General features: G+C 39.9%; 1 protein-coding gene across 2 annotated transcripts in view; it reads right to left on the reverse strand.

Moving 5' to 3' along the window:
- LOC124416155 (protein vein) overlaps positions 1 to 16,943 on the reverse strand; it is a 235,837-nt gene that overhangs the window by 79,422 nt on the left and 139,472 nt on the right. For both annotated transcript variants that reach the window (XM_046897077.1, XM_046897076.1), the window contains exon 3: positions 6,419 to 6,552. In XM_046897077.1, coding sequence (XP_046753033.1) covers positions 6,419 to 6,552 — 134 coding nt within the window. The remainder of the gene's footprint in view (positions 1 to 6,418; positions 6,553 to 16,943) is intronic.

The following is a 16,943-nucleotide window of genomic DNA, read 5'->3' on the forward strand; positions in this document are numbered from 1 at the left end:
TGATTCAGCTGTTTCTGTATCCCAACGAACATACCAAGAATGGAGTGAGCTCATTTCCTCTTTTTCATTTCTTTTCCTTTGTTTCCGTTTCATGCCGACGTTACGCTCTGAAAGCAGTCAAGTCACGTGACGCTGTAAGTCTGACGTGATCAGACGATTCGATGGAGCTGTATAGTGGAAATAATTTATTCGGAGTATGTAACCGGAGCGATCGAGCGGGGGTGGAATTTAAAATTTCGGTAGGCTAGTAGGTACCTGGATAGGAAATCTCCAAGTCGAGAAAAGGACCCTGAAAAATATCGCAACATAGCTAAACGGAACGTATTTTTCCCGGTTCGATGACACCTCACTATTGTGCATGCAGAGATTTAATGCCAACCCCCAAACAGGCCAACATGGTTCCTAAGAGTTGATACACTTTCCTATCAGTTCACCGCGACAACAAAGGCTTGAACATCTGGCACGTTTGTCATTTTTTCCATTAAAAACGTATCACTTTTCGCTTGATAAGAAAATGCCAACCCGAGTTTTATTTCGATAGATAAAGGATGTAGGATACTTGAAAATAAATGACTGAATATAAATAAATTGTGCATCGGGCTTTGTCAACGGAATCGGTATAAGTAAATCGATTTTGTCTTCTTTTCGTTATATGTATTGCGCTTTAACCTTCTGCTTGGTTTTTAGATAAAAAGAACGAGTATGACTCACGATAGGTTAGAAAAAATTGCTGTTTTTTTGATACTGTAATATTTTGATTCGAGAATATTTTGTGCACGACTGTTATCGATTCGTTCATTAGCATTTTTTGGTAATTAATTTTCGATTTCACTATCCTAGTGCATTGATGAAATTGATATTCTCTCTCGATGGTATAATGTTGACTTTTTGGTTTGGCGACATTTTCTGACGTGCTTAGATTGAATCTTTTTTTGAATTGACTAAATTTTAAGAGCGAAGATATTTCACGGGTTTCGAACCTCTTTAAAATTTCATGTGAATTGGAAAAATGTAGAGCATCACTGACCTGCCCCCCCCAAGAAACTGACAAGGAAAGAACTCGAGGTGTTTCTCACTAATTTTTTCAGTTGTAATACGTTGTAGTAAATAAAAAAAAAAACACAAGAAACGTATTTTTACAAGCCCATTGGGACATTAAGGGGGTAGAAAACACCCGTAAAGTTTACCCTCAACAATCAGAGGCTGCAATCTCTAAGGGTAAGTTTTTATCCCTTTAGTCGTCGAATTAGCGACTGAAAAAATGCGTTACAACGTTTTTTTATATAATACAACAAATCACGGAACGAATAAGCTCGACGAAGAATACTTTTTTGCGTTCTTTTCGACTTATCTAGAACAATTTTTTTCAACCTTCATGCAAACTGTACAGTTTACCAATTTCTCAACTTACCTGTCAAACCATTTGTCTTTATATCACTCGATTTGAATAATGAAAATTGCATGAATTTGTATCGGAGTGGGATTAAAATTCTGAATTTAAAAATTACCGAAAGCAAATTCACAAAGCCCGAATTTTTTGGCGGTGAAACTTAAAGTGAAGAAATCAAAACTTGACGAAACGTCAAAGTTTCCAATGGTCCAGAACCCGACGCTCGAAGTTTTAAAAGTACGACGCTCCGAAAGGACCAAATGCCAAAAGGGCATAACTCCGACAAGTCAAAGTTCCCAAACTGCAGAAATGAGAAAATTTTAAAATCTGCAACATGGAAATTCCGAGTTATCGAAGATTTTCATTTTCGTGAATTTCTCTCTTACCTAGTAAAATTTACCCCTTCGATTTTTTTTTTCTTCAGATTTTCGATATTCTTACGTTAAAAATCTTGGTTATTCTAATTTTCGTTTCTTCCAATATTTCATATACTTATATTTAACTTGAATTTCCATAATCTTGAATTTCAGAACTTTGACCCGTCGGGTTTCCGACCATTCGACCATTCGCTATTTCGTCAAATTTCGATTTCATCACTTCAAGTTTCGCCACCAAATAACTCGGAGTCAATCCCTCTCGTAACTTTTCAAATTCGGAATTTATACCCTGCCCCTCTGTATCGCCAGTCTATCCCCCTTAAAACCCAGGAATTGCATCGTTCGTATGGATCAAAGATCACGTCGCAAGCTCTGTGGGGATCTAGGCGCTTGGCAGCCGTCCCTGCAACGGGTTACGTTCACTTCCGCCTTGCCGCAGCCCCCCACCCCGCTCCGCATCTATACGCGTAACTAGGTGTATATTCTCTCGTCTCATCTCCTCCCATCTCATCTCATCTCATCTCATCTCATCTCATCTCATCTCATCTCATCTGCGGTGAAGTGGAGTGGAGTGTGGACTCGTATCATAGGTTCGCGTCCCGTGGCGCGTGGCTAGTTTGTCTGGATATGAAGGGAGTGTGTGCGACGGCATGCGCGTCACAAGTAGTAGGACCAATGCATACTCAGACAAGGGATCCTAGCCATGTTTGTTTAGCTAACAGCCAGGGCGCCGTCTCGCCATCTTTCTCTCCCTCTTAGCTTCATCTTCTTCTTCTCCTCTTCTTCTCTCCATGTGCGCTACTTGGTGTTTTAACTCTCGCCAGCGATGTATACATTTCTGTATCGGTCCTCTTGTATATGGGGCATTCTCACTCGATTCCGCCCACCTCCGAGCTTCGAAACTCATTCTTTTTATGCTCGGTCAAAAAGACTATATGCCTTTGACCCGAATCCTATTCTCTTTTATCGCAATTTTAGACACATGCATGCATGCATTCACTGCATTCGTGTACGGGTTGAATTTGAAATTCTTTTTTAAGGGGTGGAATCTTTTATGTAGTTTTTTTTAAGAAACCTCTTCACGATTCTAGATCGAAGCGATCTTTCATCACGATTTTCGAAAATCTGACCTACTGAGAATAACAGAAGTCGCAAATGGGTATAATATTCGTATCCTAACCCAGTGTCGATATTTTTTTTCATTTTCCTTCTTTAGTGCTTCATATTTTGTACCTACCTATTTTTTCATTGCAGATATTGTTTTGCTAAATCTTGTCATTATTATTAAAAGCTTCTTCAATCGCAGTGCTGCAATTTTGTGGACATCGAATTGTTCCTAACTCCTGATCTGAGCAGACGTCGGCTGCGGTTTTGCGACCTTTTCAAAGTACTATAACTTTTAATACTCGACTTTGCGTAATGAACAAAAAAAACTAACGAATATCGGCAAAACCCACAATAACCTCATTATCAACATAATCATACATTCACTCAGTAAACCCCAACATGTCAATAAAATTTCAAAAATAATGCAATTTTTCTGCAATCAGAAATTAAAAGTCTATATATTTGACCGTATTATCAACTTTCACTATCATTGGCGCAAATAACATTGCTTGAAATTTCTCAAACAGTTTTCACTCCCCTCTCTTTTCCAAAACTTTAATTCAGCCGTTGGAGCCAGTTGACATCGACATAAGCAAAAAAACAGCACAATATAGAAAACAACCAGCACCAATAATCACTGGCCACAATTACACGCATTTGAAAATAAAACTAAAAAAATTACTCAAGAAAGAAGTAGACAGAAACTAAGTTCGAGAGGGGTCAATGGGAAAAAAGAGAGGAAGGGAGGGCACCGAGTCCTCGGTATCTAAGTCGGTTCAACAACAGGTTATTGTCGTCATTTCAGCACAGAATAATTAACGATCTTGAGCAGGCTTTGCGGCTAGACTTCAGGATGTCTCGGAGTGGTGTCCACCAGGTTGAGAGTATTTGAGCGGACGTTAGCAGCGTCAGGAGTTTCTGTGATCTGGTAGAAATTGTTCCTTGGAGAAGCGGAGGCAGGTGGTCGTGTACCACGTACACGCTCATTGTCATTTCTTGTCTTGACACGCGCGAAAACCCTCCGAGTAGCGTCGGAAGCCTGTCAGCAGATCCCCTGGGAGTCCGGGAAGTCTTGACGTAACCACCCGCCACAGTCCTAATTATTTCCCTTTGTCGGACCCCCTATTCGCAGGACGTTAGGTGACAGCTGACCGCAGACTCCGTTTGACTCCCGAGTCCACCCCGATGCCCCGATATTACCACCTGCCTACCGATCCTGCACATTATGCGCAATGGGACACGTAGGTACGGCTGCCATTGACGGGCGCATTAATCACCTTGCCATTGCGGCAATTCGCGTCGTCAGACTACCAACGAATGCGGATTATAGTTATAGGCTTTTTCTATCATGCCATGTAACGTCGTCTTCTTGACTCTCGAGATCGAGATTCTGCTGGAAAGTCGATTATTGGACTATTGGAACCGCTTTGCCAACTCAAATACTCCATCAAACTTGATCCAGGTGGTGATCATGGATTTGAGATGGTTCATTCCACTTATGTATGACATTTTTGATGATTTTTCAAAATGATTAGATAGCAATATGGATTTAAATTTTAATGGAATGGACTACTTGTCGAGCAGTTGTTCGACGACTTTGTGTTTGAACTATTCATTTGAATCATAAGAACGAAGATGACGATTAGGTTTTACAGGTTCCGTAAGAGTTTTTGCGGAAACAAGGATGCTGCATTACCTAATCAAGTGATCACCGATTTTGGGTCTTTCTTGTTTTAAGGAATAATTTCATCGAGTCAGTCGTTCGTTAGATGTGGAAAGGGTCCTCTGACGTGAGGGTGAGAGCCCTTTCGCTTTGGCCTTTGGTCAAAGAATTTATTACACCAAAAGTGTAATGTATATGCCAATGATAGGTGCGCAGGATTACAAATGTTTCCACTTTAGGTGGAGCACCTGCTGATATATTTTCTCACAGACTACTTCAGCCCGTGCGGAAAGATAAATAGCTGGTCTCTCCTATTATAGTGGCGTCTACGGGATACGGGGATATCGATATCAACTGATGTGTTTATATATATATATATATATACAACAGGTATGTGTTCTGAACGCGGCTTAACGGGGCATACGAGTAGACTGCTAAAAGAGTGCGTTGATTTTTGGAATTTGCAACTCGACAATAAATTGTTCGATTCGATTAGAGAGTTTCATTTACTTAAAATCATGGATATCGAGTTTCATTTGCATGGTAAGTTTTGCAATGAAAAAATAGCTAAATAAAGCTCCGTCGATACTACTTTCATCAGAATAAACTCCGATTAAACTGAATGATTATTTGTTGAGATACATTTTTCTAAAATTCACAATATTTTTCAGCGTGTACACTCGTATATACCCTCTTAAGGGCTTTCACGTCGAGTGAAATATTCGAGAAAGCTGATTCACATGGGATTGAATGTGGAAAGAGGTAAAAGAAAAAACCGAAAACGTGACGGTAATCACTAGAGTAGCACATTTTTGGATTAAAAATGTCGTCGATTGTGTCGATTGACGAGTTCAAAAAACATTCGTGGATGTACCATCAACACCCAAATCGTTAATCCTTATGGGAATCCTTGTATAGTTTTTACTCGAAAAAAATACTGTGCATATAAATGAATACCATCGCGTATGGAAATCCGACTTGTTATTTTCCCCCATGAAGCAAGTAAATAAAAATTAGCTATGTTATAGAATCTATCAGTGATTACCCGCAAAAGTGAACGAGCCCGCATAAATTTCATAGATTATTATTAAATTATTCCATTATATCAGAGCTTTTTCACCACAATGTGGGATAGTCGATTTACATCATTCACCAGTGCGGCGGATGTAAATGAAAGGAAAGAGAAAGAAAAAAAAAAAAAAAATGTACGTGGTCAATGAACGTCAGCGTCAGGTGGCTGCAGTGAAAATCGCGCTATACTTTCTTCCCTCGACGACCGCGACGTGAAAAATGAGCGTAAAGAAGGCAAAAGCTCATTTTGGCGGGCTGTGACTTTGGCGCCGTGTTGTTCCAGAGGTTGATTGAGGTTCCGTCGCGTCTGGGAATCGTAAAACAGAGACTCGGCTATTGTGGGTTTGCGATACGAGACTTGCGCGTTGGGGACAGACGGACAAAATTTTGGAAACACGTGCCAGCCGTTTAAACATTGCGTCACGGTAAGGACGAAGGAGGCGATGTTTACGTCTCGAAGTTCATCCATAGGCCTGTGGAATCTAATATTATAACAGCGTAGGACAGCGAGGGGATTGTTCGGTATTTAGAGCCTGAGATGTATTGTGCGTCGTCGTTGAATCGCGTCGAAGCGCGTCTTCTCGAGGTCTATTTAAGGACGCGGGCATTCGCACGTTTGATCGAGACACTCGATTAGATTAGTGAAAGTGAAATCGATCCACGAGCCTCGGAGAGGACGAAACTCCTGCAGGGCATCGAGGGTCGAGACGGGAAATGAAATTACTCGGAAAGAATATATAAGCTCAAGGGGCAGATTTACTGCCGGGGGGTTCAAGGCTTTTTATACGAAGGGTTCCTGTCGTTACTCACTAGTTTCTGGAGCGTGTGTGACTAGAAGTTTGGCGGCCAGGGCGGCTCGATGTCCAGCGGTGCTTTCCGCCACGCATTCGTAACGTCCACTGTCCTCTGCTACCGCAGAGGCAATCACCACTTTCGACCTCCGCCTGGAAACAGTAACCAGAAAGAGAACGAGCTTCAGTATCATTTCTGTAGAATATTGCAGCCTGTGTGGGGTGCCAATGAATGAGAAACGCAAGAATAGTCTAGTAGAAATAGGTCCGAATAAAAAAAATATTCGGAAGGTGGCTGCATTTTTGGGTCGAGGGGTTTTCGACCCTCAGGAATTTAGACATGCAAGTATTTTTGAGCGGTATAGCCGGTATTTCGAGAAAACAGCAAAATTTGACGCTTTTGAACTTTCCCCAAAAAACTGTTATCGATAGACGAAAATCGACTTGACAATTGTGTAGAGTGGAAAATTCTGCATCGAATTATGTCCTCGTGTTTTGGAAACGGAGTCGGATTAACGAATTAAGAAAAAAAAAACATTTTGATGACATCATTTCTTTTTTCTGAATTGAAGACATGATTCGATGTAGAATTTTCCGCTCTACATGACTGTCAAGTCGTTTTTCGTATATCGATAACAGTTTTTGAGGAAAGCGCAAAGTACATCAAATTTTGCTGTTTTCTGGAAACACCCGATATACCGCTGAAAAATAACTGTAGATCTCAATTCCTGAGGCCCGAATATCCTTGTAGATACACAAAAATGCAGCCACGCCCCGAATATTTTTGAATCAGACGCATTGTGAATGGACATACAAACGACATACGCTCAGGTCCTACACGAGAGTAAAGAATAATGATGGCAATAATTTTTTCGTTATCGAGGGTCAAGTATGTCAAAATATATTATGTATTTTATATTGTTCCGACTAAGACACCGAAAAAGTTACTCCCATTGTCCTAAGAAGGTCGGGAACCCTTTTCTACATGGAAGAGTAATACCCTAAGCACGTGATCTATTGGTGTAAGACCTAGCATGCGATTTATCCACAGGATCTAACAATGTTCTGTGGTTATAGTCTCTCGTTACCATTTCATTTTTTTGCTATTTTTTCCAAGCCGATATTTCAGAACTCGATTGAACCTCTTGACACTCGATTGCTTTGCAGTTCAGATATGCTGACTCGAATTTAGGCCTGATTGACACTCTCCAAATCAGCTCAGCTCAGTTTGACTCAATAGAACCTCGAAGTTTTGAAACATTCTGGATCGAAACTGAACCTCAAATCTGCGAAAGTTGAGAAAAGAAAACCTCAAGGATTAAGTAAGGTTTAAACCAGGAATATTGCAATCGAGGCTTCCAAGGGTCAAACGAGTCCCAATTTTCGTTCTCATTACAGCTTCGAACATCGGAATCGGAACTTATGCGCAGTTCTGAGGTTCGAATGAGGTTTTCTTTTCTTCGGGATTTACGTATCTAAAAAGATTTCTATTAATTACTATAGCTTCATTCCAAGCTGATTTGATATTTTCTTACATGATTATTGCAAATTTTTACCGTGAATAATTCAAATTTCTTAATTATAAAAATGTCATAAGAGTTAAAAATTTGTTATCTTCTGCAAATTAGGAAATTGATGGTTGAAGTTCAGAGTGTCGTTATTTTCTGCGATATTAAATGTTGTTTTCTATTAACAACCATGTCAATTTATATTCTCATAAGAAGTCGAAATATGCAGCACTAAGACAAGCTGTAATTTTCTTGGTCAATTACTGCAGGAAAACTTCCCAAACAAAATACACGTTAAGACGTAGTTATTATCGCTGTTGTATTGAAAAAAAAAAGTTGAAACGATACTGTTTATTACGACAGATAAAAGAGTAAACTGTGAACATTTTCCATTGATTCATTGTAGATGTTTTTTCTCACGAAAATGGAACATGATTTGAACGGAAGCCGTCTCTACTTCCGGGTTTGCATTCAATTTGGTTCGCCAGCATGTCAGGCAACCGAAGAGTTTAAGTTAATTGATAATTGAATTTTATGGTCATTCTGAAATATTAAGTTCGTCGCAGAAATAATTAAAACGTGACCGAATCAGCGGTACCCCGATGAGCGGGGAACTTTAAAAATTTTTCAGAGAGGAAAAGCTTGAGGCGCCGGCTTAAAACAGCCGTATTTAGGATGAAAAATAACCTTTTGAATTAATGCTTTGGGAACTTTTTCTTCTCTCCATCCTCGTTTAGTTGCTGTCATGTTTTTCTCGACACGAATCAACTCCCCGGGTTACACGTGCGGGACATTTCCTTGGTGATTTTCATCACAAGTACGATATGCATGAATTTCTCAAGCCAGCGCACATCTCACGCTGCAGGAATTCGTGCACCAATACGTGATGCAGAGAAACAAGATTTATCGAGTTCGAGAAGCTGCCACTTCGAAATCCGTACGTAAGTTGGAGACTCTAGACGTCGGATCAAGTCGATAGAAATGCCAGGAAATTCCGCTTTGCGCAATCTCGAAATGCGGCAAGTTGGTACACCATACTTGCTTGGGAAATCCCAACGTAATGGTTTTACCAAAGATATTCTTCAAGGATTTTAACTGATGTGAAACAGCATTGAAAAACTGCGGAAAAAGCAGCGAAAGTGGACGAACAACGCGACTGAAAAACCCCATAACTCGGTGCGGAATTAAAATTGACTGAGTATGTGAAAACCGTTGATACAGATGATAATAAATGAATAATAAAACGAAGACATAATTCACGATTCTTGCATCACAGCCGAAAAGCGTATTAAAAATATCACCCGTTCGCAGCTTATTCTCTCCACGGTCAGTATCGTTCGACCGAATAATTTTAGCAGAGAAGTTGAACGCGGGTTGATTGAACTCGATATTTCACAACTATATAGGCATGGGCGCCTGCTGATATAAATATTTTTTTTACTTGAAAACAATGACGTACTTTTACAACCGTTCAGTGTTAAGATTTTCTACGAGAACGAGGGCAGGTGGGTCGGTGATCCTGAATCGTTTGAAGTAATGACAATAATAACAATAACAACGATAATGCCAAGAAAAGCAATGGAGAGACAATTTTTGAAAAAGTAGTTGTTCGATCACGTTTATCAAATTTAAACCTCCGTCATTCAGCTTTTTGTATTACGATTAGTGTTCAGCCTTGAACTCCTCTGTTTATTTTAAGACAACAATTGATCTCAACCCAAATGCGTTGATTTTTCTTTTCCTTGGTAATCAAATCCGTTAACGACTGGAATAGAACAGACTAAACAGAAAAAGTCATTCGTTGTCTAATCACTTCCCGGTTTCTTCTATCCATCCATCCGCGCGTCTAGTTTCCTGCCGAAAAGATAGAACGCGAGCTTTTCTTTTACCGGAAAATTTTAATTCGTTGCGATTTTTGCGCGGCTAAATTTCCCCTTAAAATAACCGGAAGCAACGTTCTGCGGCGAAACGCTGCGGCGGAGTGGCTGAAAGAGGAAATAGAGAGACACGAGCTGGAAGGAACGGGTTCAACCCTAAACTACTCGAGTTGAAGTGGCGTTATATAATTCATAACATAAATTCCCCACCGAGCATCTATTCAGCTCATACGATGGACCCGTCAGACCGGATGACCTTTACAAGTTGACCACTTTTCCTCCCGCCCCGCAAAAAAAGACAGTCTTATAAAGCTTTCAAAAGCTCAAAGACTTTCATCAATTATTTATCAACTTCGAGTGAATTGCAGAACACTGTACATGCGCCCTTCTGTATTAGGTACATTCTATTACTTGAAATAATTTTATTCGCTCGGCGGAAGTTCTTTATCCAAAGAACTTCCTCTCTAGTGCTCTACATCCTCTTTCATTTCAACAAGTCAATCTTTGTACTAGATAAATTTTTCGGATAACACATGGGCAGGACCAACAATTATTGGTAAACAATCCGAGCCAGAATTTCATTTTTTCACCAATTTTTACCAAATTTCTTAGTCTTACTGTTTGTGGAAAAACACTGTGTTGAAATTCGTCATTTCATTCAGATTCGTTTTGCATTCATCAGCGGATTCATCCAGCAATGTATTATATAGTTGGAGAATTCAAACTTTTGTAGATCGAAAACAACTCGGATACGATAAATATTCGAATGTAAAAACTAATCTGTTCATAGTCAGAAAACTGATCATTGTATTTCTCGCAATTCGTAAGGTCTGAAACTTGCAGGATTGTTGTATCCTTTTAAACAGTTCAAGATATCAAAATAGCAGGAAAATAAAAAAACGTAGCCTCGGATCTTTTGCAAATAATTGATGTATCCGTCCGTATTTAATTACTCGTGTGAATAACGTGAGCAAAATTCATTCAACCGGTGATTGTTGAAGTTAACCGGAAAATGTGAAAAGGCTAGTTTAAATTGGGTGACCATTTTTACGGCCTCACACTGCTGCAAGTTGTTTTTACATTCATAGATAGATAGAGATTTAAAGCCTAGATCGAGATAGATTCTATTCGACGAGTGATCAGGTGCAGGCTTACCGACGACACTGGGTCGACGTATTTTTTTCATTTTATTCTAACAACCATTTTATTTCGCCTATATGCTATAAAAGTTTTACGTTCAGTTTTCATTTTTCGTTGTGATATTGGTTTAGCGCGTTGACGTCGCTTTTTCAAACGTTATTTACTGCCTATATAGTTAGATCCGTAATAACTGTTTCGCAAAATTAAACGAAAGTTTAGAGCGTATATCATTGAAGGATTACTTCCCTAAAATTGTTGGGACAGTTGTAAAAAAAAAGTATTTTCTTATTACCTCTCAGTTGGACTAAGGCCAGGCAACTTGAGATCTATACATTTATAGCTTCATTAATCGATATTGTCACATTAATTTTCTCATTGCAGCTATAAAATTTTACAGCCTAACCATTTCCATCAATTCAATTTTCATCAATGGACTGAATATTAGAATGGATATTTCTTGTACGGTTGTATTACGAAAATAAAAATATTACACTCGTATATAAAACCCTTAAATTTAGGATTAAAACATACCTCGATAATTCAAATTGTTTCTCAAATTCTTTACTAAGTATTCTCTGAAAAATTTACAAGTTTTACTAAGTTTACAGTCGTTATTTGTCATTGAAAGGTAAAAGTTAAATTTGTTCTTTAGCTTCATTATACTTTTCGCGTAAAAAATCAAGCTTCATAAAATATATAACCTCGTGCTGGTTCGGATTTTTATGCAGGTAGTATTGTGTGCTCAAGGAGGCTTGAAACACGCAGCCCGCCCTTTCGTTCAGGGCTTAGGGGGTGTGAAACTTCAATCGGATACAATAAAGTTCAGGATCGATTGTCAATAGGGTGAGGAGGCGTCGTAACCGTGCGGTTTAGGTTTCGCAGGGTTTATAGACCCGATTGCGTGTACAACGCAAAGCATTCCGAATGCGTAACCAACATTGGACTACGATACATGCCGTAACTTCCGCTCAATATGACGTCCGTAAATGTGACGCGGCTTGCTCTCACGCGATATTGATCTCGCTTATTTCCGTTATTTGACGTTAAGAAATTCGTGAAAAGATTATACCTGTTTCGAAAAACCTTTTCTAATTATTTAGCGAAATCAATCAAGAGTCGGAACTCACTCTGTTATAAGGGACACAAGAAAGCACATCGAGCGACTTTATTAGCTGTAGCAAGAAGGGGAGTAAAAATTTGCGAAAGTTTGACGCTATGGGGGTGAAAAAAGCCTCGAATTTCAACTGATTTATACATACAATTTTCATCGCGGTTTTGCCGCCTGCTTTGTTGTCGAATTTTCCGGCAGACCGACGGTCTGCAATATCGTTATTTATCGTCAGATTGGTATTGCTAAAGTCTCGCAGTTATTCGTGCCGCCATGTAAAGAACGAAATGTGGCAGAGCTGGTGAAAAGGAGGGAAGCTAATCAGAGGTTTTCTCGATTCCTCCGCGCGCGGTCTTTTCTCGTATAACCTCGTCGACTTGAGAAACGTAAAAAGATAAAATAAAAAGGAGACGGAAAGGAGGAAAGGAGCGACGGCATCAACGAAGTGGAATATTATAAATAGAGCCCGCACCGTCAGAGGAGTGGCGGCAGTCTAGACGGAGTGTCGATTTTTGCCACCGCACCAAATTAGAAACTACCGCGTCTCTTCCACTGGGACCGTCTTCTTCTTTCCCGCGCACATGCAAGATTCTTTAAAGAGGAAAGCGGAGGGACAGATCAAGTTCACGAACCCAACGCATTCCGCGACAACTCCGGAGAGCTGAGAAGAAAATTGAGAGCGAAAAAGAGAAAAGGAAGAGAGCTTTTATTTCATCGGGTGTGGGTATCATCAGCTGGAGTCAGGATCTTGAGGCCAAGGAAAAGGGAAAGGAAGAGGAAACGGATAAATGAGAGAAAAGGAGACTTGAAGGGTTTCGAACAGACGCGGCGAGCCGTTGTCTCAAGATAAGAGCCGCACAGATCGATGATACGTCGTTACGACGTTTAGGATCACGAGAATGGGAATCCGGTCTGGAATAAGAGGGTGAGAGGAAACAGGAGGAATAACAGAACTCTCGTCGACCGCGATCGGATCCTAGTAAGGAGGAACCCGATGTATGTCGGTGAAATTAATTTTTCCCCTCCGTAGGAATATATCCCGAGGGGATTTTTCGTCCACGCCAAATTCTGTCGAGGAAAAACGCCAGCAGCCACCTTGTCAGGAGGAATAAGCTTTTCAATCCCCACGGAAATGCCGGCAAGGTGGAAATCACTTTGAAATTTGGTAGCGGCTGGAAGAAGAAACCGGAAGCTATGATAAGGGAAATTGTTTTTCGGTATAATTGCGATCCGTGAAAAATTCCATTCAGCTCTCAAATCCGTGGTTAAAGACTTGGATATCCAATTTTCCTTACATCCAAGGCTTATGATCCGAGAACGAAGTCTGCGAATTTAATTCTGCGAGGATCCGGAGAAATAGACTGATTTTGCGTTTTTTTTCTCTATTTTTCAAGATCCTGCCAACGATCACAATCGAAACTCTCTACTCTTGAAATTTTGAGATTCGACGGAATTTCTTATTGGCAATAAACAGCGTATGAAAAAATCATTTCGATGAGTTACTTCGGTTATATTGAACGTCGATTAGCCATATTGCGGGGAATTTCTCCTGCAACCAGTGTGGCACTGTCACAGTATTCAACGCGGTGATTTTCATCGGAAAATTCTCAGCAATTGGATTGCAAGAAACTGGATTGCGATCGAAGAAAGCTCCGCAGAGACGTGGAGTAAAAAGTTCACAAGACGCGGAGACTGTGTCAAGATAAGAACGAAAGCCTCGCTACTCGCTAAAATCTGACGAAGTCTCTCGTATCTCCAAAAAAGAGCAAATCATTGAAGAAGAATAAAATAAAATACAAGAATATTACGCAATGTAAGCGCCAGACGCTGTTCGTGTCTCGAATTTTTTTTTTCTTTCTTTCTTTGGATAGCTTTTTTATCTTCTACTCTTTTTCTGTTTTTTCCAACGACAATTTCTCGAGTCATCGTAGTATAATATAAACCTGAAGAGTTTTCTAGGCGTTCAAAACGTCACTGATCTAGCTTTTTGAGTGGACAAAGAAATGCTAAGGATCGTAAGATTTTCGATAAGCTGCACTTCATTTCACTTTCAGTTATTCACTTGTGTAACAGAGAACCGGATTTCTTAAATTTTTTGTCGCCAGTTTCGTAATCACGCGTCATCGAACCCAATACTCGTAAATAGATTGTTGGAAATGCTAGAGTTTTTTCGACTGGAAATCATTGAAAAACCCGTTCGAATTTAAAACGACACAAATAAGTTTTGCTTTAATGTAATGTTAATGGATGTAAGTAAAAAAATTCTATGAGTTGTGTATCAGATCTTGTTGAATTTTGCACGATTTGTACTAGTTTCAAAATTTCGACACACTTGGAGTTCCCGATATCATTTATCGGTCCTTACACTTTAAGATGTTCACATTTTACAATTTTATAGAATTTTTCTTACATGAGATTTGAAATAGAAAAAACTGTGTTAAAGTCATATTTTACTGCAGCATAGTTTCGAATGAAATTTCTTTAAGTGTAACGTAAAACTAACACGTTTTTGATCTGCTAAAATTTAAAAACCGTACACCAATTTCAACTACTCAATCTAACCCTTGTTGTTATCTCGATGGATTAAACAAGGTAAATATCGTTCACAGCATTATTTATTCCTGGATTCCAGTTGAAAAATTAAACCAAGACTTTTTACAGTGTCAAGTTTGAACTTTACGTAGAATAGACTAGACGCTAGAAGAAGTATATTTCTACAACGTGAATTGCAGTGATCAAGGGAGCTAATTGTCAGAGAGCTCGCCAGAATTACCCGAAGGGTCGCAGCGGCGGTTCTCGAATCTGACATTTGATATCGAAGCCTCGGATGTTACATGATTAACGTAATATCAAATTACCTGCATCGATGCCACATCAAATGGCCGGCATCACTTGGCCGTCGGAATGCCATTTTGGTTTATTGCGAATTTCACTCGACGCGTTCATATGTACGTTCAGTAATTAAATTCAGTCGCAATTATGCGTCAGTGAAGTATACAGGTTTCCACACGTATCACTAACGAGCAGGGTAACCGGAGCTTGACGCGAAGTGTGAATTGAAAAAAGCAAAAACAAATTTGACCAAAGAAAAAAGAAACCAATTCTCGGAGTCATTTTACCAATGAAAATGTTTTTCGCTTCTGTTTTTCGACTCCACCTTCGCGTTCCCGGAATAGTATCGATTATCAAAAGCTCATTGACCAGTCGGAAAATGGATTCTTAATGGCGACTTCGACTGCACGAAGAACTGGAGTCTGAACGATTTATCTTGTAATGGAAACAACGGATGAATTCGAGTGGCGAGAGAGAAAGAGACAGAGTGAAGGGGTTCGAAGGGGGCGAAGGGGGAGGAGAGAAAGTGAAAAGGACCAGAAAGGGAGGAGACAAGGAAACTAGACGCGAAAGAAGAAAGTCTCTCTTTCCCCTTCTGTTTTTCTTCAATTCGGTCTCGTGGTTAATGGTTTTCTTTTGGGTTAGCCTCGCTGTGTTAATGCCTTTGCCGGTTGAATGGTGAGGGGGGTTTCTTCTCGTTCTCCTCCCCCTCCTCCTTGACTACGTCTTTCACGAAATACTTCTGCGCGATCCTAAGTGAAACCCATTATCCGTAAGATTCCAAAGATCGAGGGCTCGGCATCAGCCTGTATGTAGGTATCTACACACAACATACAAACACGTGCTCGAAAGTAGCAAAAATATTCTTCTCCGACAAGCATTTTCGTTGCGCAAAATAGACAGTTTAGAAAAAACTAACAAATGTCTGCGGCGCGAGCAGTTGCCTTGGGGGCTCAAGTGGTGGCTTTTTCTACCCCGAAATTCAACGTGTGGTTTGGCTGTTCAAGAAGAACGTCCGATGAACAGAAATTTTCTTGGTCAATTTCGATTTCAGTAATAAGAAGGAAAAAAAAAATGTGCAAAATCAATGTCGAATACCTATTATATAAATAGTTTACGTCTGGGCTTCAAATGCAAATTGAATGCCTTCAGAATGAGGTACGAAATACGATGTTGTAAATTTCAATAAAGCTGCAGTAAAAGCGTTAGATTAAAACTACTGTGACAAGAACGCAAACAGTTGAATGTTCCGATGCTTCTGAGTGACAGAGGCACTTGGAAAAAGGAAAAAAATTGACGTTCTATAAGATGAAAAACTTTGAAAACTGTTTCTTAACTTTTTCAGACTTCTGATGTAGACGGTGCGTCTCGTTCAATCTTCAAGCATTAACACTAGAAGAGGCATATTTCGAAATTCTCACGGTGTTAAAGGAATGCAACGTTATTAATATTCACGTTCGGTGTACATTTGAATTGAATTTAATGGAAGCGAAAAATATGTTAATTAGGTACGTTTTTAATTTGTAATTGAATCGAAAAAAAGTGTGAAGTACAATTGTAATTTGTAATCTGTATTTAATTAATTACAAATTTGTCCAACACTGTTCGCGGTTGACGTTTGTCGAAGCTTTACAGGGAGATCAGGCTTTCGGGAACTACGATGAATGGAATAATCGGTGAAAAGCGAAAGCACGAACGTATTTTCCGCCGTGTCGTTGAAGGAATTAACGCAGCTGGGGTGTACATGACAAACGGATTACCGTAGCAAAACGCGATTCGGAAATACGTACGCCACGAGACGAGGCCGATTTGCGACCACTGCTGCAACTGAAATTAGTTTTCAACTTTGTTCGAGGATTCATATTCCGGCGAGGTGGATATACACGAACGACGTTGAGAACCGTCGGGGTTACAAAATTAGACGTCGCATTTGGTGAGCCAGTTGAAGCTGGCAGAGAGAGGAGAGAGAGGAGAGAGAGGAGAGAGAGAAGCTTCCACGCACACGTCGCACAGCCAACCAAGTGTCTAGTCTTCCTCTAGTAACTATTGCACTGAACTTACTTGACGCAATCGCGAATG

Source organism: Diprion similis, chromosome 2, assembly GCF_021155765.1.
Source record: "Diprion similis isolate iyDipSimi1 chromosome 2, iyDipSimi1.1, whole genome shotgun sequence".
In the NCBI taxonomy this organism is placed as follows: domain Eukaryota; kingdom Metazoa; phylum Arthropoda; class Insecta; order Hymenoptera; family Diprionidae; genus Diprion; species Diprion similis.